The 22,429-nt window shown below is 39.1% G+C and overlaps 1 protein-coding gene across 1 annotated transcript in view; it reads right to left on the bottom strand.

Moving 5' to 3' along the window:
* ush2a (usherin) overlaps positions 1-22,429 on the bottom strand; it is a 510,724-nt gene that overhangs the window by 210,674 nt on the left and 277,621 nt on the right. Inside the window, exons 36-37 of the mRNA XM_031902040.1 lie at positions 21,531-21,693; positions 5,119-5,301 (exon numbers count right to left, since the gene is read on the bottom strand). Coding sequence (XP_031757900.1) covers positions 5,119-5,301; positions 21,531-21,693 — 346 coding nt within the window. The remainder of the gene's footprint in view (positions 1-5,118; positions 5,302-21,530; positions 21,694-22,429) is intronic.

The following is a 22,429-nucleotide window of genomic DNA, read 5'->3' as shown; positions in this document are numbered from 1 at the left end:
AGTTCGCGAACTTTCCGCGTATGTTCGCAATTTGGGTTCGCCCCTTTTTTTTTCGCTGTGTTTTTTCTCTGCGTTTTTTCTCAGCCTAAAATACGCCGCACAACCACACATGGCGTTTTTCAGCCTAGTACTGGTGTAAGCAAATCCCGTTTCCATGGTGCCAATAGCGCGAAATAGCAAAAAGCGCCCCGTATTTCCGCTAGGTCTGCCCGTTTTTACGCAACGCTTTTTCAACAAAGTATTTTTTAGAGAAATTTTTGCCCTTGATCCCCCTCCTGCATGCCACTGTCCAGGTCGTGGCACCCTTTAAGCAAATTTAAAATCAGTTTTCTGGCCAGAAATGGCCTTTCTAGGTTTTAAAGTTCGCCTTCCCATTGAAGTCTATGGGGTTCGCAAAGTTCGCGAATATTCGCGCTTTTTGGCGTAAGTTCACGAACGTGTTCGCAAACTTTTTTTTTTAGGTTCGCTACATCCCTATTTAGGAGCCTTAAGGAATTTGTTCCCAGAATCCCTTTGGTCTATTTGCATACGTATGAGACGGTCTCCTCAACCCCTTTGACTTGTTCATGAATCCCCACTCCTGGCTCTCCCTAAGCTGATCAGAAAACCCTGCACTACACTGATGAGCCCCAAGAAGGGCGAAACTGGTCTGTAGTTGGGAATCTGATCAGCTATTATCCCGGCTTCTGCTTTAATAACCCAGAGGGTGAGCTTTAGCCTATAGGATAAACCCATGTAAATGGGATTTTTTTTAGGAGCCTTAAGGAATTTGTTCCCAGAATCCCTTTGGTCTATTTGCATACATATGAGGCGATGCCCTAAAGGGTATAATCGTATGTGTTCAGCTAAACAGCATTTGTAATAGAGTTCTTAGAGAATTGAATTTGCACTAACTACTAAAAAATGACCATAAGAATGTCCCATACTAAGCACACTTGAGCTGAAAAATATAAAGGTAAAAAGGTCCTTTTATGACAATGGTTGATATGTTTACTGCTCAATAGTGATGAGCGAATCTGTCCCGTTTCACCTTGCCAAAAAATTCGTGAATCTTTCAAAAGATTCGCAAAACGGCGAAGAATTTGAGAAGCAGCGGAAATGTTGTGCAAAAAAAAATTTTGACTCTGCGACTATTTTTTTGCTGCGCGACTATTTATCTTGACGCAGCGACTATTTATTTTGACGCAGCAACTATTCATTTTGACACAGCGACTATTCTTTGACGCCCGCGACTATTTATTTTGACACTCGACTATTTATTTTGACGCCGTGACTATTCTTTTGATGCGCGACTATTTATTTTGACCCCACGACTATTGATTTTGACGCTGCAACTATTTTTTTACTGCGTGACTATTTATTTTGACGCAGCAACTATTTATTTTGATGTAGCGACTATTCTTTGATGCCCGCGACTATTTTTTTTGACACTCGACTATTTATTTTGACGCAGCAACTATTCATTTTGACGCAGCGACTATTCTTTGACGCCCGCGATTATTTTTTTTGACACTCGACTATTTATTTTGACGCCGCGACTATTCTTTTGACGCGCGACTATTTATTTTGACCCCACGACTATTTATATTGATGCCGCGACTATTCTTTTGACGCATGACTATTTATTTTGACGCAGCGACTATTCTTTGATGCCCGCGACTATTTTTTTTGACACTCGACTATTTATTTTGACGCCCGTGACAATTTTTGGCCGCGTGGCAAATTTTTTCACCTGTTTCGCGAAACAATCCGCCAATGGCGAAAAGCAGAAATTCCCCACGAATCCATGCCTGGCGAAACATTTCACCCATCACTATTGCTCAATAAAATATTGCTGGCAATCATGAACTCCCTGTTGTTGATATGCAAAGAACTTACTTCAAATAAGACCCCCGAGGGGGCATTTTGTCTAAACTAAACATACTTTTTGTATTTTTCAGATTTTGAATTTGTTTCCATCTCGTTGTCATGAAAAGTGGATGAATTGGAATGTTTCTCCATTATTAGAATCATTTCTCAAATATAGAAAAGCTTGCTGAGTCATTAATAATTCATTTTGATACGGATCATATTCTGAATGGTAAAATGCACAGAATTCTATTTTTTCAAAGCTGAGTGCTAATATATTTCTACTTAACAAGACCTATTCATGTCAGAATCCCATGCTTTTCTGCTTGAGCTTCTGTCTAAATGATGATAATATACGTTCAGATCATTAAGTAAAAGAAAGCATGAACTAGAACCTATTTAACTAATGGTGTATACCATTAAATTATCCCAACGCCGTAAAATATAAAAGTGAAATGTTTATTAATTGTAATAAACAGCAATTCAGTCAGGACAGTTGTCATTTATAACTGGGAAAAGTAGGGCATAAAAAAATATAATTTATCGCCAATTATTCTCATTCTGGATAATTTCCAAAATGATGCAAAAATAAATTATAGAAAGAGATAGATTTATGCCAAATATCATAAAAATAGCGTTTTCATGTCCTGCTTTCATTTATTGAATAAAACTAGACAAATCTGTGCCAATAATGGACACATTTTCTACAAATACGAGAAAATGGACTGAAAGGTTAAATGTAAAATTGTAGCTCACTGATTGCAAATTGTTTGTGTCAGTATTAATCCAAATGGAACATTTATTTTCCCATAGTGTTGAAATATTGTACAGGTATGGGACCTATTATCCAGAATGCTCGGGACCTGGGGTTTTCCAGATAAGGGATCTTTCCATAATTTGGATCTCCATAACTCAAGTCTGAATATTGAATAAACCCAATAAACCCAAAAGGACTGTTCTGCCCCCAATAAGGGGTAATTATATCTTAGTTGGGATCAAGTACAGGTACTGTTTTATTATTACAGAGAAAAGGGAATCATTTAACCATTAAATAAACCCAATAGGGCTGTTCTGCCCCAATAAGGGGTAATTATATCTTAGTTGGGATCAAGTACAGGTACTGTTTTATTATTACAGAGAAAAGGGAATCATTTAACCATGAAATAAACCCAATAGGGCTGTTCTGCCCCAATAAGGGGTAATTATATCTTAGTTGGGATCAAGTACAGGTACTGTTTTATTATTACAGAGAAAAGGGAATCATTTAACCATTAAATAAACCCAATAGGGCTGTTCTGCCCCAATAAGGGGTAATTATATCTTAGTTGGGATCAAGTACAGGTACTGTTTTATTATTACAGAGAAAAAGGAATCATTTAACCATTAAATAAACCCAATAGGGCTGTTCTGCCCCAATAAGGGGTAATTATATCTTAGTTGGGATCAAGTACAGGTCCTGTTTTATTATTGCAGAGAAAAAGGAATCATTTAACCATTAAATAAACCCAATAGTGCTGTTCTGCCCCCAATAAGGGGTAATTATATCTTAGTTGGGATCAAGTACAGGTACTGTTTTATTATTACAGAGAAAAAGGAAATCATTTTTAAAAATTAGAATTATTTGCTAATGGAGTTTATGGGAGATGGCATTTCCGTAATTCAGAACTTTCTGGATAATAGATTTCCGGATAAGGGATCCCATACCTGTATTGATATATCAGACTGCATTACTGTAAAATACTGGATCAAGCATCTAAAAGTATTTTGCTCCTGTTTTACTGTCCTTTCTACAGTCACGCATATCCGTCTTTTCTTCCCGGCTCTAGAAGTATTTTATCATTGTCACCTTAAAGACTTACTTTCAATATAGTCCTATAAAAATTCGGTATAAAAAAATCTATACAGGTATCGGACCCCTTATCCGGAAACCCATTATCCAGAAAGCTCCGAATTACGGAATGCCTGTCTCCCATAGACTCCATTTTAATCAAATAATTCAGAATTTTAAAACTGATTTCCTTTTTCTATGTAGAACAGAACCTTGTAATTGATTCCAAATAAGATATAATTACCCCTTATTGGATGCAAAACAATCCTATTGGGTTTAATTAATGTTTTATTGATTTTTTAGTAGATTTAAGGTATTAAGATCCAAATTACGGAAAGACCCCTTATCCGGAATACCCTTGGTCCCGAGCATTCTGGATAATGGGTCCTATACCTGTACTATCACCAAAAATGAAAGCTCAGGTAGAAGATTTGGCTGATTCCCTTGATCCGTGGATCACCGGCCAACCTTGGTGAAAAAAAGTCCCTGAGCAGATCCAACAAAATGGAGCAGAAAAGAAGACATTTGGAACTGCACAGTGGTAGCCTCCTCTCAAAATCTAAAAATACAGATACAAATATTGATCATTGCACAACTAGATCGGCTATGCCCCACACTTTATTCATTGTGTGGGAGTATCTATTAGAATTAAGTCTAAAACAACTGGACTTTTCTGAGTTTTCCAAACTCATCCGAGTGGCTTCTTCAGTTGAAATGACTGGTAGGGAATTCCCCGGTATTTAAACCCTAGAGGGTAGTACAGTCACAGACATCCAATCACAATGGTTCCATTGAATTTATTCAGTTAGGTGTTGGCTGAAACTGACAGGTGTAAGAAGGTATGATCCAATCACAATGGTACCAGGATTCTCATTGATGAAGGTGTTAATCCTTCAAAGTACATGACTGGAAGTGTGAACTGTTGTGATGATCGAATCTGTCCCGTTTCGCTTCGCCGAAAAATTCTCGAATGTTTCAAAAGATTTGCGAAACGGCGAAAAAATGTTGCCACCCACGACTATTCTTTTGACACCCGCGACTAATTCTTTGACGCGCAACTATTATTTTGAAGCCGCAACTATTTATTTTGAAGCCGCAACTATTTATTTTGACGCCACGTCTATTCTTTGACGCTATGACTATTCTTTTGACGCGCGACTATTTATTTTGACGCTGAAATTCGCGGAAAACGTGGAAATTCGCCATGAATCCATGCCTGGCGAAACATTCGCCCATCACTAGTGGTGTAAAGTTTTCAAGAAAAACTCAGAAAAGTCCAGCTGTTTTAGACTTAATTCTACTACATACTGTATATCATGACCTGGATGAATGAGAATCTTCATAGACAATGTGTAGGAGAACATCTACAAAATGGAAAGCCATTCATCTTTTCTTTGGCAAAATGACAGTACAATTGAGGTACCATGCACCCAAGTACTTACCAGCAGGAGGCATCGTTACCAGGATGGGATCACTTATTACGTATCCTTTACTATTAGAAGCATTTATGTAAATGCTATAGTTTAAATAAGGAACAAGACCACTGATAAAGACCCATCTGTTGCTCTCTTGACTGCGGTGCAAAATGTTTGGACCATTAACGACAGGAAAAGTCTCACCACCATCTGAAAAAAGGAACAAATATAAAGAAAACATAAGTAAGGATATGAGTGTGTGTTCCAATATCTTTCACCGGTGAGATCTAACAAGATCAAAACAGGCTGTCTGCATGTCTGAACATAAGGATCTGAATGATTAGACTGTATCCGTGCTGTTAAACCAGTGGTTTAAAAATCCATTATTTCTGGATTTGGACAAATATCAAACAGAATCTGAACTTTAAGTTGCATATTCACATGTGAGCAAATAAAGTAAGATTCCATCTTCTAATAATAAAATGTTGAACTTTGTTGTCTATAGCTTGATATGACTTTAGAACACACAAAAGTTCCATAATTTGTCCAAAGCATAAACGTATGGAATGGAATTGTTGCATCCCCAGTAATAATATTAGCTTTAAATGAGACTTCATTCACCAGATTGCCTTTATGTACCTATTTTTATTATTTACTATTTATATGTTCTTTGTGGTCTTATCTAGGTAGTCAATTTAACTCTTTAAAAGAACTGCCGTGAAGTATGCCATTAGCCCAGTGATCCCCAACCAGTGGCTCAGGGACAACATGTTGCTCCCCAACCCCTTGGGTGTTGCTCTCAGTGCCCCCAAACCAGGGAGTTATTTTTGAATTCCTGACTTGGGGGCAAGTTTTGGTTGAATAAAAACAAAATATCCTACCAAATAAAGCCCCTGTAAGCTGATAGGGTGCATAGAGGCCCCTAATAGCCAATCACAGCCCTTATTTGGCTCCTCCATGAACTTTTATGGTGCTTGTGTTGCTCTCCATAGACTCCATTTTAATCAAATAATTCAGATTTATTTATTTTTTTAAATTCATTTTCTTTTTCTCAGTAATAATAAAACAGTACCTGTACTTGATCCCAACTAAGATATAATTACCCCTTATTGGGGGCAGAACAGTCCTATTGGGTTTATTTAATGGTTAAATGATTCCCTTTTCTCTGTAATAATAAAACAGTACCTGTACTTGATCCCAACTAAGATATAATTACCCCTTATTGGGGGCAGAACAGCCCTATTGGGTTTATTTCATGGTTAAACGATTCCCTTTTCTCTGTAATAATAAAACAGTACCTGTACTTGATCCCAACTAAGATATAATTACCCCTTATTGGGGGCAGAACAGCCCTATTGGGTTTATTTAATGGTTAAATGATTCCCTTTTCTCTGTAATAATAAAACAGTACCTGTACTTGATCCCAACTAAGATATAATGAATCCTTATTGGAGGCAACACAGTCCTGTTGGGTTCATTTCTTATTTTATTGGTTTTTTTAGTAGACTTAAGATATGGAGATCCAAATTATGGAAAGACCCCTTATCCAGAATACCCTTGGTCTCAAGCATTCTGAATAACAGGTCCCATACCTGTACATGGATGTACTATTAGTGCATACCATAATTGTTGCATTACATAACATTACATAACAATTGCCTATATAGATCAAGGTATTAAATATACAGCATTGACTTTATGATCTGGAAATCTTAACATACATTATTGTGTATGGTCTAAGTAGCAAAATGCTCCAAATATTGTAGGTTTCAACATTTCAGAAATCACTGCTTTTTGAAAGAGAATAATAAAAAGCAAGAGAAAAAAAAAACCCACGTCATTTATGGATAATCTATATTGGTTGACATCTCCCTGTTCCCTTAGATTTTCATTAGTTTGAAGATGTGATACATGATTGTTGCTCTTCATAAACGTATCCCTGTGATGAATGTAGCGTCTCTTGAAATGTAGGAGAATGTAAGTAGCGCTCGTTTGGAGCGCGTTGCTTTGGAATGTGAGATGCTCTGAAATCAACATGGACTTCACCGAGGTGAACTCTTTCAATATGGCTAATCCCAAGATCATTGGAAAGAATGGCAAAGCTATCAGTGGCTATAATTAATCCCAGAGGGACTCCTAACCTTATTAGCACAGAATTCACCAACGTATAACTCCTAGGGTCCCTGAAATTGAAAACAGCTCACACCATATTTCCACTCCTTCGTAATTAAAATGTCCTTTATTGAAAACCTTTAAAGGCCATTATGCAACGAGAAAAATAGGTCTACTTCACCTTGTCTATACATTCTGAGCGATGGCGTGAGGAGAGATCTGTAGAAGAAAACTGTAGTATGTAGAAACTTGTGGAAAAATACACGAAAAAAAAGAATTACCTCTAGTAATGTCCTGAACAATATGCCATATGTTTTGTTCCTAAATAATGTCTTAAATTTTTTAAGTTTCATGGATTAAACAGGACATTATACTCATGAGCCACACTCAGATGTAAAAAGTGTTGGGGAGCCACACAAGCATGAAAAACAATGGGGATGTCAAATAATGGCTGTGATTGGCTATTTGGTAGCCCCCATGTAAAACTGTGTCTCTGGGCTTCCGAAACTTGTCTCAATAGCCAGCGATTTAAAAATGGCACCTACTTTGAGGCCACCGGGAACAACATCAACATGGGTGGCGAGAAACATATTGCTCCTGAGCCATTGGTTGGGGATCACTGGATTTAAGGCTTTGATAAAGGCAGCGAGAGCAGGGTCGGACTGGGGGTTGAAGAGCCTGGGCTACTGCCCCAGGGGCTGCGCACCCCCAAGGTTCCCCCCGCCAGCCATGTCCCCTGCCACACTCCATCCCCCGATGTGCCCCCCTAACTCCCCACAGGGGCCCCATCCCGACATCCTCCCCTGATTGCGCATAAGTGAAACGCGTCAGGGGATTGGCAACAGGCATCAGGTCTGGGCCGCCGGGAAAAAAACAGGCAGTCCGACCCTGAGCTCGAGAGACTTGTTTTCCTGACAAAAAGAACAGCAAATATAAGGGGCACATTTACTAACCCACGAACGGGCCGAATGCGTCCGATTGCGTTTTTTTCGTAATGATCGGTAATTTTGCAATTTTTTCGGCGTCTTTACGATTTTTGCATAAAAACGCGAGTTTTTCGGCGTCTTTACGATTTTTGTGTAAAAACGCGAGTTTTTCGTAGCCATTACGAAAGTTGCGCAAAGTTGCGATTTTTTCCGTAGCGTTAACACTTGAGCGCAAAGTCGCGCCTTTTAAGTTGTATTGCTATGAAAAAGGCGCGACTTTGCGCGCAAGTGTTAACGCTACGAAAAAATCGCAACTTTCGTAATGGCTACGAAAAACTTGCGTTTTTACTCAAAAATCGTAAAGACGCCGTAAAACTCGCGTTTTTACGCAAAAATCGTAAAGACGCCGAAAAACTCGCGTTTTTACGCAAAAATCGTAAAGACGCCGAAAAAATCGCAAAAAATACGAAAAAGTCGCAAAATGTTCGTTTCCAATCGGAATTTTTCCAATTCGGATTCGAAATCATGTCTTAGTATATCAGCCCCTAGGTATGGGATATATTATCCAGAAATTCATTAACACAGGACAGGCAGGAAGGAAGGTAGGTACAGAGCAATAGCATTAAAATGGAGAAAAGGAATAATGACGGCCAGGAACACAGGAGCAAGAACCAGGAATCAGAACCTTGCACTAGGAATTACAGACGAGACAAGAGGACCACTTTCTAAAGGTTAAAGTTGAAGAAACAGGTCTTCAGATTTTTGTCAACTGTATCTATTTATAAACCTTTGGCTTCGACAAAAAATATTTAATTCCGATATTACGTAAATAGAAATTCTAATACAGGTATCGGACCCCTTATCCGGAAACCCGTTATCCAGAAAGCTCCGAATTACGGAATGCCCGTCTCCCATAGACTCCATTTTAATCAAATAATTCAGAATTTTAAAATTGATTTCCTTTTTCTATGTAGAAATAAAACAGAACCTTGTAATTGATTCCAACTAAGATATAATTAATCCTTATTGGATGCAAAACAATCCTATTGGGTTTAATTAATATTTTATTGATTTTTTAGTAGACTTAAGGTATGGAGATCCAAATTACGGAAAGACCCCTTATCCGGAAAACCCTTGGTCCCGAGCATTCTGGATAATGGGTCCTATACCTGTACTCTTTTTTTCTCTAATCTTTTTATATGGAACATTGGGCAAAATGTGAATAAACACATCCAGCAGCTCACACCTGGGGAAATTCCATTATTTAATGAGAGGGGTTAAAGAACTTTTATTTGGCAAAGTGAGAAAGAAAGTCATCAGCATTTTACTACGAGCTGATCATCTGTTCAAAGTTGTTGAAATGTTATTGAAATACCCAGATGTTATTGATGTTATTCCCATTGTTACATATACTAACCTCTGATTTTTGCTGGAAACAGTTTAAAGTTTTTTAAGTTGTAGCAAAGTAGTGTTTATTGTTAGTGATGAGCGAATCTGTCCCGCTTTGCTTCGCCGAAAAAATTTGCGAATCTTTCAAAAGATTTGCGAAACAATGAAAATGTTGTGTGTTAAAAAAAAAATTGTCACCCGCAACTATTCTTTTGACGTCTGCAACTAATTTTTTTTGACGCACGACTATTTATTTTCATGCCACAACTATTCTTTGACGCTGCAACTATTCTTTGACGCTGCAACTATTCTTTGATGCTGCGACTATTCTTTTGACGCTGCGACTATTTATTTTGACGCTGCGACTATTTATTTTGACGCTGCGACTATTCTTTTGACACGTGACTATTCTTTGACGCCGCAACTATTCTTTGATGCCGTGACTATTTATTTTCATGTGCGACTATTCTTTGACGCCGCGACTATTCTTTTGACATACGACTATTTATTTTGACGCCGCGACTATTCCTTTGATGCCACAACAATTTATTTTGACGCCGCAACAATTCTTTTGACGGCCGCAACAATTTTTGGACATTTGCCGAATTTTTCTGCGGTGAAACAATTTTTCTGTTTCGCGAAACAATCCGCCAATGGCGAAACGCAGAAATTTGTCCGCAAATCCATGCCTGGCGAAACATTTCGCCCATCACTATTTATTGTTATTAGGTCATTGTACATGTAGATGTCTAATTTTCAGTGTAGTCCATTCTTCTGCTCTTTTATAGAGCACCCAAGAACATGATAGCTTGGCTTTCATTCAGGAATAGACAAAGTATGAATAGATTTGCTCAGCAAATTTTTGAGTAGTAAAATAAAATGTACAATATAGTCTCACTTTTCTCATTTTACAGAGCTTAACCATTCTATGTTCCGTTTATTATATAGTGCATCAACAATTCATATTAGAATAAACTACAATTTTTACCAAACTTGAATGTGTGCGAATTTATTACAAATCTTGCATATAAAAAAATTCAATCAAATAGAAACATTAAAAATATTTGAATGCAGCAAATTCTCATTCTACTCATCATTTTCTGTGAGTAGTGATGAGAGAATCTGACCCATTTTGTTGAAAAATTCACGAAACGACAGGAAAATTTGCAAATTGCGTTTGTTGCGCGACTTTTTTTTGTCATGCGCGTCTTTATTTTGTCAGCCAATTTGACACAACCATGCCTAATTTGCCTCTATTTTGACATGGCCACAACTTTTTTTGACACACAACAAATTTTTTCACAGAAGTTTCACAAAATGCCAATGAAGACCATTTTGTCGCGTGCTCCTTTTTTTTTTACGAGACGGCGCCCATTTTAGTTCAACCACACCCCTTTTACTCAGCCAGACCCATTTTGACACGACCACACCATTTTGATGCGACCATGACTTTTTTGACACACCACAAATTTTTTACGCCAAATTTTCTCTGATGTTTCGCAAAACAATTCGCCAATGGTGAATTTGCTCATCACTAGTTATATTTAGTGGCAACAGGCAACAAAATAATAGCCGTGGGCGACAAAATAATAGCCGCGGGCGACAATTTTTTTTGCTGCACGACATTTTCGCTGTTTCATGAATTTTTCGCAAAAAAAAAAGATTTTTTTGAAAGATTCGCAAATTTTTCGGCAAAGCAAAACAGCGAAAAATTTGCGAAACAGCGAAAATGTCGTGCAGCAAAAAAATTTGTCGCCTGCGGCTATTATTTTGTCACCCGCGGCTAATATTATGTTGTCCGTGTCTATTATTTTGTCGCGCAGCTATTATTACGTCGCCCGCAGCTATTATTTTGTCGCTCGGCTATTATTTTGTCGCTCGGCTATTCTTTTGACACCTGCGACAATTTTACGACATGCGGCGAATTTTTCTGCAGCGAATTTTTTCATCCGTTTCGCAAATCGATCCGCCAATGGCGAAATGCCGAAATTCGCCACAAATCCATTCCTGGCGAAACATTTCGCCCATCACTAGTTATATTATATCAGCTAGGCGCTAAAAGTAGCAGTACCACATTTGTGTCTCAAACAGAAGGATAAACATGGCAAGTTTCCAAATGTTTTATTGTAAACAAATAGAATTGTTGAGGGAAAATAATATGGACGTCTATAATACAACTAAATGCCTGAACGTAAATACAACTCAAGCATTTCTAATCCGTATATTCAGGATGCAAAATATACAGTTTTCTTTTTCATGGTTAGAATTGAATTTACCATAGACATAGTTCATCTGTCAAGTAATAATGTTAGAGGCTCTCAGACATAATTGAAATTCTATCTAACTGCAATGGTTTTTTTAAACAATGCTCTAATTAGTAGATTCAAAGCTGCATTGGTCCGTAAACTTACTCTAAATCAGCCCTTTGTCTATTCCGTGCCCTTTGTATAGTCTACGTGAGGAAACAAAACAATCTTTAGCTGAAGAGCTCTTCGAGTGATCTTGACTTCATAAAGGCTGCATGATTGTCCCACTCGCACTTTCAAATAATAACGAGCATAATTGCTTTTATTAGAAGTGTTTTCCTTAGGTTATACTACAGAGCAATGAGTTATTGGGGCTTCATTTCATAATATTGATTATGAACTATAATGTAAAATGCCACTCTACTCTACTTCCAACTTTGAAAGGCACATAGGACAGATTTAAGAGGAGACTTGTGGGCTTGGTCCTATGAGGCAAATATGTTAAGAGAACTTCTTAGGTTCTCCTTAAGAGACTTAAGCTGGCCATACATGCACCGATGATATCATCGTTTTCAAGGTTTCGTACGATATTTGGTGCATGTATGGCAATTCAGCGAGGCGACTGATATCGCAGAAGGCTGCGGGCATCGGTCGACTAGCGGATCGGCCAGGTTAAAAGATTTTGATCAGGTGCCATTGAAGGAGCCTAAGCAAAATCTACCTTCAGGGCTGAATTGGCAGAAGGAGGTAGAATTTCTATTGTTTTTACCTCCATATCCGACGATTCAGCCCTGAACGTCAGTGGAGGCTGGACTGATGGTCGCATGAAAGATCGAAAATCCACACGTGCGTCGCCACCTTTAGAAAAAGACAATGGTAACTCCCTCACTCAATACAGCCTTACAATCCCCAAGTTGGGAAGAAGCATGATGCAGAAGGGCGCATCACTGGAGACATTGCCTGCGTATTTAATTGACTAAGATAATGATGAGCAAATCTGTCCCATTTCACATCGCCGAAAAATTAGAGAAACTGTTGAAAAACTCGTGAAATGGTGGAAAAATCATTGAAGTCAATAGGGATTTTTTCGACGCTACTGCACAACTTAGTTCTAGCGATGAGCTAATTTTTTCAAGAGGCATCGATTCGCAGCAATTCCCGCATCACCATTGGCGAATTGTTTTGTAAAACTGCATTGAAAATTTGCCTCAGAAAAAATCGTCAAGCATCCAAAAAAGTTGTGGTAGCATGAAATTGGGCATGGTGGCATCAAATTGGGCATGGTCGCGCCAGAAAAGACGTGGTCATGTAAAAAAACCTGCGGGCGACAAAAAAAAAAAAAAAAGGCGCAAAGGACAAAGACAAAGACGTGTGTGAAAAATGTGTTTCACGCATTTTTTGCCGGTTTGCGAATTTTTTGCCAAAGCAAAACGGGACAGATTCACTCATCAATACTTTGTTTAATGTACAACTTTTTCTGTTTTTTCTCACTCCAAATGCATTAAAGTCAATGGGTGTTTTTCCTCACGCAAAATACACTGAAGTGAATGGGTGTCTTTTTCTCAAGTTTTTTCTCACTCCTAATGAATTAATTTGAACAGGGATTTTTTGTAGTGTTTTTCTTTTTTTGTCGCAGTTTAATGGAAAAAACGGCCAATGGGGAAATGTGGCATTTCCCCACACCCAATTCGTCGCTACTGCTACTTTTTTTTGACTATTTTTTCCGCTGCAAATTTTCGCGGAAGTTTCATAAAACAATTCACCAATGGCGAAATGCGGAAATTTGCTGCGAATTTATGCTTGCCGAAAAAATTTGCTCATCACTAGTTAAAACTACTTTTGTGTGTGAATCTTTTGGTAAAAGTGTCTATTAACGCAGCTGGATAGGGGTACCCTGCAATTATGTAAGAAGGTGAAAGGTGGAGTTCCCTTTAGCATGTATATACAGTAGTTAAGGTTGTGTTGGGTTCGTCCACTAAATATCACCAACCACTAGGGTTGGCCTGTAGGGGGATTCCCTCTATTTAAAGATTACTTCCTTTTGGGCCTATCACATCTACAGTGAGTGCAGACTGAGCCAGACAAGGAGGGAACTGGGCCTTATCAGATTTGCTAGACATGGGAGCTGAATGTAAGAGCTCGCTCTAGGAGTGAGAGTTAGGGTCCCAGTGATAAGTAAGAGTTTGGGGGTAGAGCCCAATGGAGAGTGTGGGCCAGGAAGGGATCTGATAGCCTTTATGTGTAGAGGAGAAGAGAGCCTATGGATGAAACTTGGGCACTGTATGTGTGGACACCATAGAGAAAGTAGAAAAAGTTTTATAGAGAGGGTAGAGCCCCCTGGAATAGCTCTCTGTGCATTCCTACATGACAGGGGTCCTGGAGACTTCAAGAAAGGAATGCTTTGTGTGTGTGAGAAAGTCTTTCAAGTTGGGACAATTGTGTAACTTTTGCTAGTCAACTAGCGTCGGTCTGGCCCTGTACCACCTGTAAAGAGCCTACAATAAAGTCTGCTGTGGTTCAAGGCAACATTTGTGTCATGGCTACCTCTCACAGCGAAGGACATTGGCATCCAGTTGACAACATGAAAGCCCAACTTTACAATGATGGCACATCCAGGGTGGCGGTAGCTCTAGGGTTGCTTGGTAGCTTAATGCACATAATGTAATGTCCTATATATATATATTGATAATGGGTGTAGAGTAGTGGTCCCCAACCTTTTTTGCACCACGGACCGGTTTCAAGCAAGACAATTTTTCCAAGGACCGGGATGGGGGGGGGGTGGCACAACTAGTGCATAGTATATAATTTAATTATTACATAGATAATGTAAATGTAATTATTAAATGTTATATTATGCACATTATTATTATTATTATTATTACAAAAAGCTTAATAAAATACTTTGGTCCTTGTCCTGATCAGTAGAAAGCTTCCTGGGCGTCACATAGCTATTGTCATGGCTGTGTAACACATCAGGGAGTTGGGATCACAGGTAATTGGGACCAGAGGTGGCCCGATTCAGCACAGCCCACGGCCCGGCACCGGTCCCCGGCCCGATGGTTGGGGACCCCTGGGTAGAGGACCTTTTGGTAGCTCTAGGGTTCCCTTGTGTCAATGAGCAAACTTGTGGGAGATGCAGCAAAAGAAGCAGGAGTATAAGGAAATGCAAGACGTGTGTTTGGATGCAAATGCCTTACAATTGCCACGATTTTACCGTTATTGCACTTGCAGCAATGTTCAAAAATGAGCCCTATGGGGGGATTTACATATAGGCAGTGTGTGGGAGGGGCTTGGATCCCAAAATTTGCACCATAGGCCCATAAATCTGTAGTTATTCTCCTGTCTACTGAGCCAAACTCCATCAGTGCTTTAAGATATAGCAGTTTATAATGAGCATGAAGGAATCTTTCCACGCCCTGCCCACACCGCTGCAATTAGTTATCCAGTATATTATAGACTGGGGGTAACCGACGTACATTATCCAGTGGCTACTCATCTATTTAACTGCTTCACACGTTATAGTTCCGCAAGAGCCGCTTTCTCTTAAAGCAATTAAAGATGTATTAAACATATCAGCCCATCTATCACACTTTCCAGGGTTCCAGAAAAAAATTCGATGGTGACCTGTCTTTGTATAACTTTGTTTAACTGAAAATCGGCGGCATGTAAATGAAGATTATCTGCCTCCCGAATTGCTGTTCATAATTCATGGTTGCCAATAGAGATTTTCCGCTCTCTGGGGAGGCCAACGAGAAAGATGGCTAAACGGCAGCTCGCTTGAGTTAAAGGCTGAAATCCATAATCAAATATCTAGATTGATTGTGTCATTTGCACTCTTATTGATTCCAATTGGAGGGGCTGACCAGAGAGAATAATAAAATGTGGCTTAAAACTGATTTATGGGAGCAAAATAAATCATTTGGTGAGCGGTAATCAAACACAACTGTTTAACTCTTGCGGGTCTTGCTGGGATCCAAAGTAAGGTTCTGGCCAAAGTACGGAGCATAACGCCCCTAGATACTTGCTCTGCATTCTATAACTATTATTATTATTATTGTGAGAAACAAAAGGCTCATTTCCTTACACAAGTGCATTGGCGAAGCACAATTTCAGACAAATTCAAATTCTTTTGTAGCCAATCTGCCATTGATGTGACTCTCTGTGGGACCCGGGAATTACTGTACCACCGTATTCAGGGTAGAGGAAGGATGGAGGCTAGTGATGAGCGAATCTGTTCCGTTTCGCTTCGACGAAAAATTAGTGAATCTTTCAAAAGATCCGCGAAACGCGAAAATGTCGTGCGTCAAAAAAAATTGTCGCCCGCAGCTATTATTTTGTCGCACGGCTATTCTTTTGTCGCCCGTGGCTATTATTTCGTCGTGCGGCTATTATTTTGTCACACGGCTATTATTTTGTCGCCCGTGGCTATTATTTCGTCGCCCGCGGCTATTATTTCATCGTGCGGCTAATATTTTGTCACACGGCTATTATTTTGTCGGCTGCGGCTATTATTTCATTGCGCGGCTATTCTTTTGACGCCCGCAACTATTCTTTTTTGACGCCGGCGACAATTTTTGGACGTGCGCTGAATTTTTCCACGGCAAATTTTTTCATCCGTTTCTCTAAACAATCCACCAATAGCGAAACGCGGAAATTCGCCGCAAATCCATGCCTGGCGAAACATTTTGCCCATCACTAATGGAGGCAATTGGGCTTTGTAAAGCTATAAGTAGTGATGAGCGAATCAGTCCCGTTTCGCTTTGCCATAAAATTCGCAAAACAGCAAGAAAATTAGCGAAACGGCAAAAAATTTGTGAAATGCATTTGTTGCGCAATTTTTTTTGTCGCTGAGTCATTTTTTATGCGTCCGTTTTGCCGCGACCACATCTGTTTTGCCGCAACTGTGCCCAATTGGAACGCGTCCGTGGCCTTTTTGAAGCACCCGCACCCAATTTTTACGCAGCCACAACTTTCTTTGACGTGCAACAAATTTTCCCGCGGTGAATTTTCACAGAAGTTTCGCGAAACAATTCGCCAATGCCAAAATGCGAATCCATGCCTGGTGGAAAAATTCACTCATCACTAGCTATAAGTGCAAAGAGAGTGTTTGGACACAAGTACCTTTAATGAATGGGGTCAATACGAGCAACTGGCGTCCATTTTTGCAGAGCAGGGTGCAAATTTGTTTTATTGTTCCGTGAACTTTCCTGGACTGATGCAAGTAAAAATGGATACAAAAAAACTGAATATACTTCAAGAGGGGCAGGTAGAGGCACATAGGTGTTCCCCTTCTACCCCATAAGGGGGAACGCCACCTAAACACAATTTAAGCTTTTTGAAAAGTAAACATAATTTCAATATGATATTTATCTTTCTCTATATGTGCCACCAATCCCATACCTTCTCTAACCACAGAGTAAGCCTTATGATACTTGTCTTTCTCTATATGTGCCACCAATCCCATACCTTCTCTAACCACAGAGTAAGCCTTATGATACTTGTCTTTCTCTACATGTGCCACCAATCCCATACCTTCTCTAACCACAGAGTAAGCCTTATGATACTTGTCTTTCTCTATATGTGCCACCAATCCCATACCTTCTCTAACCACAGAGTAAGCCTTATGATACTTGTCTTTCTCTATATGTGCCACCAATCCCTTGGAGTCATTCAGGATGTGGAAGGCAGAGTGCAAAAATGGTTGCAATCCACTATGTTTTTGAACCCTGCCTTTCAGCCTACATGAATTTCCACAGGTCTCTGCACGATTTTTTGGGGCACAGCACTGCCAGTATTTGGCATCTCTGTATTTATGAGAGGTCTGCTGGGGAAGGGACCTAGGTGTCACTTCACTTGCCCCCTACCTGCCCTATAACTTGAGTATCTGACTGTATCATGGGTGCTGGCCATATTGGCAGAGGGTAAGGCCAGGGCAGCCTTGCACCTTTTTTCCAGTGTGAGGTGCAGATCACAGACAGAAATGAGCACTAAGGAAATTGTGTTTATGCTTTTTAGTTCTGTTGCACATCTGCCCGGGGTATAAGAGGGTAGAAGATGCATTAACTTTTCCAATATGTCCCTGCTTGTCTCTGTTTCTTGCTCCCACCTACAATGCCTTTTAATTTATAACTAGAAACCAGTTTACTCCAGACCATACCTTTTCCCCCTCAGGCACATGGTGGCAAAAAGCAAAGGAATATCCATTGTAAATTGAGATCATGCGGTGAGTCCCTACACCCTCAGTATGTTAATCGGCTCCATGCAGTATTTATTCTGCAGCATATGCAATTTTATCAAATACAGACCCCATATATATGTATATATTAATGCCCTTTGGTTATTCACCCTTAAAATTGATCAAATAAGTGTCTTTCCCCCACTCCCTGTCAAGCCTGGCAATTACAGTGCATTTACCTGCTGCGTCAATTAGCAAAGTACATTGTTAACATGAAAGAATCCATCTCATTTTTAAGACCTGCTCTCCCACCACTAAAATATGCAGGAACTTTCGCCTTTATTACCATCAGGAGATAAATGGCTGGTTTTCCTTGCTGAAGAATATATAATGGTTAAAAAGTCACTTTTTTCTTCCAGCTCTACATAAATCACAGAAGTAGTCAATATTTAATAATGCTTGCCTTGGTCTGTAGTCCCTTGATCACCCCTGTCATGTGTTATAGCTCCCTCTTCGATATCTTTGACATAAAAGCCCAGCTTTACTGCAATACTAACATGGAGAGGGTCATTACGGATCGACATTTACCTTAATCTGTGACTGCCAACCATGAACCGATAAATTCCAGCAGATTCCACTGGGAGAAATCAGTAAACTTCTCAGTGGAAAGAAATGAAAGGAAAATTCTGCCGAGAACGGAATATATTTTCTACAAGGGCTGCTCGGCAAATGGGTTCTGACTTCTGAAAGTTCTCTCCCTGACTTGCTTTGCTACGTTTAATGCCATTTTGATGGCTTGAAAGACAGGAAGGTAATCGGCGATGACATGTTGCGGAGGGAAAGCAGAAATTTACTCCGCAGAAAACAATGCCGGATTAAGCCTGGGAGATATGGTTTTTACATTATTCACCACCCTGTCTGGGCGGATAGGCTTGTCTTGTCACAACTCCGGCAGAAATGTTGCTCTCTCTTCTCTTATTTTTAATCGATACTTACACCACATAATCTTACAAGTGCTTCACGGCAGAATACACAGGGCTTCATTGCATAAAGAGAAGAAGATGTCAGGCTTTGAAAGAGGTCAGCAGAGACTGCCTATCATATATTAAAGGAAGCGGCACATGTGTTTCCCAAAACAGAGCTTTTTGCATGATTCTATTGGGACTGCTCTATATAATGTCACATCTTTTTCTTTTCTAACTGCCATAGAGACATGGATCCAGTAGGTAGAACATTACAGAAGTAGCACTCTGGGATTTATATATAGTACAGGTATGGGACCTGTTATGCAGAATGCTCGGGACCTGGGGTTTTCCGGATAAGGGATCTTTCCGTAATTTGGATCTCCATACCTTAAGTCTACTGAAAACCATTTCAATATTAATTAAACCCAATAGGATTGTTTTGCCTCCAATAAGGATTAATTATATCTTAGTTGGGATCAAGTACAGGTACTGTTTTATTATTACAGAGAAAAGGGAATCATTTAACCATTAAATAAACCCAATAGGGCTGTTCTGCCCCAATAAGGGGTAATTATATCTTAGTTGGGATCAAGTACAGGTACTGTTTTATTATTACAGAGAAAAGGGAATCATTTAACCATTAAATAAACCCAATAGGGCTGTTCTGCCCCCAATAAGGGGTAATTATATCTTAGTTGGGATCAAGTACAGGTACTGTTTTATTATTACAGAGAAAAGGGAATCATTTAACCATTAAATAAACCCAATAGGGCTGTTCTGCCCCCAATAAGGGGTAATTATATCTTAGTTGGGATCAAGTACAGGTACTGTTTTATTATTACAGAGAAAAGGGAATCATTTAACCATTAAATAAACCCAATAGGGCTGTTCTGCCCCCAATAAGGGGTAATTATATCTTAGTTGGGATCAAGTACAGGTACTGTTTTATTATTACAGAGAAAAGGGAATCATTTAACCATTAAATAAACCCAATAGGGCTGTTCTGCCCCCAATAAGGGGTAATTATATCTTAGTTGGGATCAAGTACAGGTACTGTTTTATTATTACAGAGAAAAGGGAATCATTTAACCATTAAATATACCCAATAGGGCTGTTCTGCCCCAATAAGGGGTAATTATATCTTAGTTGGGATCAAGTACAGGTACTGTTTTATTATTACAGAGAAAAGGGAATCATTTAACCATGAAATAAACCCAATAGGGCTGTTCTGCCCCCAATAAGGGGTAATTATATCTTAGTTGGAATCAAGTACAAGGTTCTATTTTATTATTACAGAGAAAAAGGAAATAATTTTTCAAAAGTAGAATTATTTGCTTATAATGGAGTCCATGGGAGATGGCCTTTCTGTAATTCGGAACTTTCTGGATAACGGGTTTCTGGATAAGGGGTCCCATACCTTTATATGAATATATCTCTGAGCGGTAGTGATGAGACGTGGATTAACTGTGAAATTCCACATTTTGCCATTGGCATTTTTTTTTTTGAGTGCAGAAATTGTTGTGGCTATGTAAAAAAAAGTCACAGTAGCTAATGGCGCTAATTTTGCATCGTTTCATGGATTTTTCAGCAGTTCGCAAATTTTTTTTCGCCAAAGCCAAACATAGAGACAGATTCGCTCATCACCAGTGAGCAGTCTATGCCCCTTACAAGAATCACAACTTGAACAAGCAGAGTATCCAAGGCTATTGTGATACTAATATCTACAGTCAGTATTGATGTTTGTATATATAGTTTATGTATGTGAGTGTGATGGACTCTGGACTCTGGTCTTTTTTCAACCCTATGTAACTATGTAACTATATAACAACTTGTGCACCTCTACAAATACAATGGCATTGAGGTTCTACATAGATAATAGGTGGCACCAGTTCATAGGACCAATATATTTTGGCAAGCACCAAATCTCAGCTTTTTTGGGGGGGTTTAGCTAGGGCCCACCACCTTTTGCAAGCTTCCTATACAGATGAATATGAATATGAAAATTATTGTGCAAATTCATTCAATTGGGAACATCTTGATGATGGGTTTGGAGCATCTGTAGCTTTAACAATCCATGCAATTAGGAATCTTAGACAGGGTTATTAAGGCTTACAATGTCTGTGTTGACTTTTATGTATCTCCTCCCCAGGTTGTAGGGGGAGAGTGTGTGTACCCCTCGATAATTACAACTTACATAGCTCTGCAAATTTGATGTAATTGAGGTGCTACATAGATAATTAAGAGGCACCGGGTTATGTTGTGGCTATGGATGCTCCTAATCCAGGAAATTCTACCTGCTCATTGGTTGCTATGGGTCACTGTACCTGGTAACGTAGTGCCTTTTATTACATAACCCCATTGGTTTGTTATCTTATGGCACTGCTAATCCAGTCTTCATAATTTCAAAATTGTGTGGCCATATTGCAGATCCGATTGGCAGTAGATTGGATGCTGGATATAAACTCTTACTTCTACAGATACTAACAAACAACAGCATTAACAAGAATAAAATGATAATGTAGACAGACCCAGCCACCACCATCCCTTGCCCAGCTCATTTCTAGGCTGAAGCTACAAACTTTCCACAATAGCTGCCATACTGCCATTTTCCAATCCCTCCTATTACCTTCATTTGTGTAAAATGTTCCATTGAAAATAACAGCGTATGTGATTTGTCCATTGGGTTTTCCGGGGCCCTGCCACTTTATCTGAACCCCTCTTGGCCCATCAATGATCACATGTAGCAGAACATTTCCCTCTGGTTGCGACTCCTGAGTGTAAGCATCAACCTGTAAAATATTTTAGATTTACACGCAGAAAATCCACAATTGCTTTAATACACTTGATCAGCATGAATCAGGGTTTATGATTCCTGGCAATATTTCCAAATATTAAGTCTAATGTGTCATTTTATTACCTTTAGCAGATTTAGTCTGATTCTGCACTTTCTTTATTTTCCCTTATGCATACCTGTAATAGCCTGAGCTTTTAATGTGTTCTGTTGCACGTAACCTTGTTTAATGCACTTAATAATACCCTACATATTATGGATTTGTGGAAAAATGGAAATCTCATTTTTTAAAAATAACCATTATTATTACCAACATATTTGGTTCATGGAGAAACAACCCTCATCATTCAGATATTACATTAATATTAAGATGAAGCAAGTCTGAATAGAGGTCTTACCAACAAACACACAGTTCATTGGCCTGGAAGAACACCAGGGGGCTGATATATTAAAGTACAACAGGTCCGAAATACAAAAAAATTCATATTCCTAAAGGGTAAGGATCCGTTTCTTTCTTGGGAATCCTGCTTACACCCAATCTCAAATAGTATTAGAAGGCTCAAAATCAAAATAAGAATATGATAGTGTAGGTCTCTTAGCTTATATCTGGCTCAAGGTAGAATGGAGATGTCAATGCCCTATAACAACTTCTAGAGGATTAAGATAAAACTGAATAATAAGACTAATGTTGGAAATGAAGATCTTAAGATTCCTTTATAATTATGGATCCATGA

Source organism: Xenopus tropicalis, chromosome 5, assembly GCF_000004195.4.
Source record: "Xenopus tropicalis strain Nigerian chromosome 5, UCB_Xtro_10.0, whole genome shotgun sequence".
NCBI classification, from domain to species: Eukaryota; Metazoa; Chordata; class Amphibia; order Anura; family Pipidae; genus Xenopus; species Xenopus tropicalis.
This window is presented reverse-complemented; position numbering and strand designations above follow the sequence as displayed.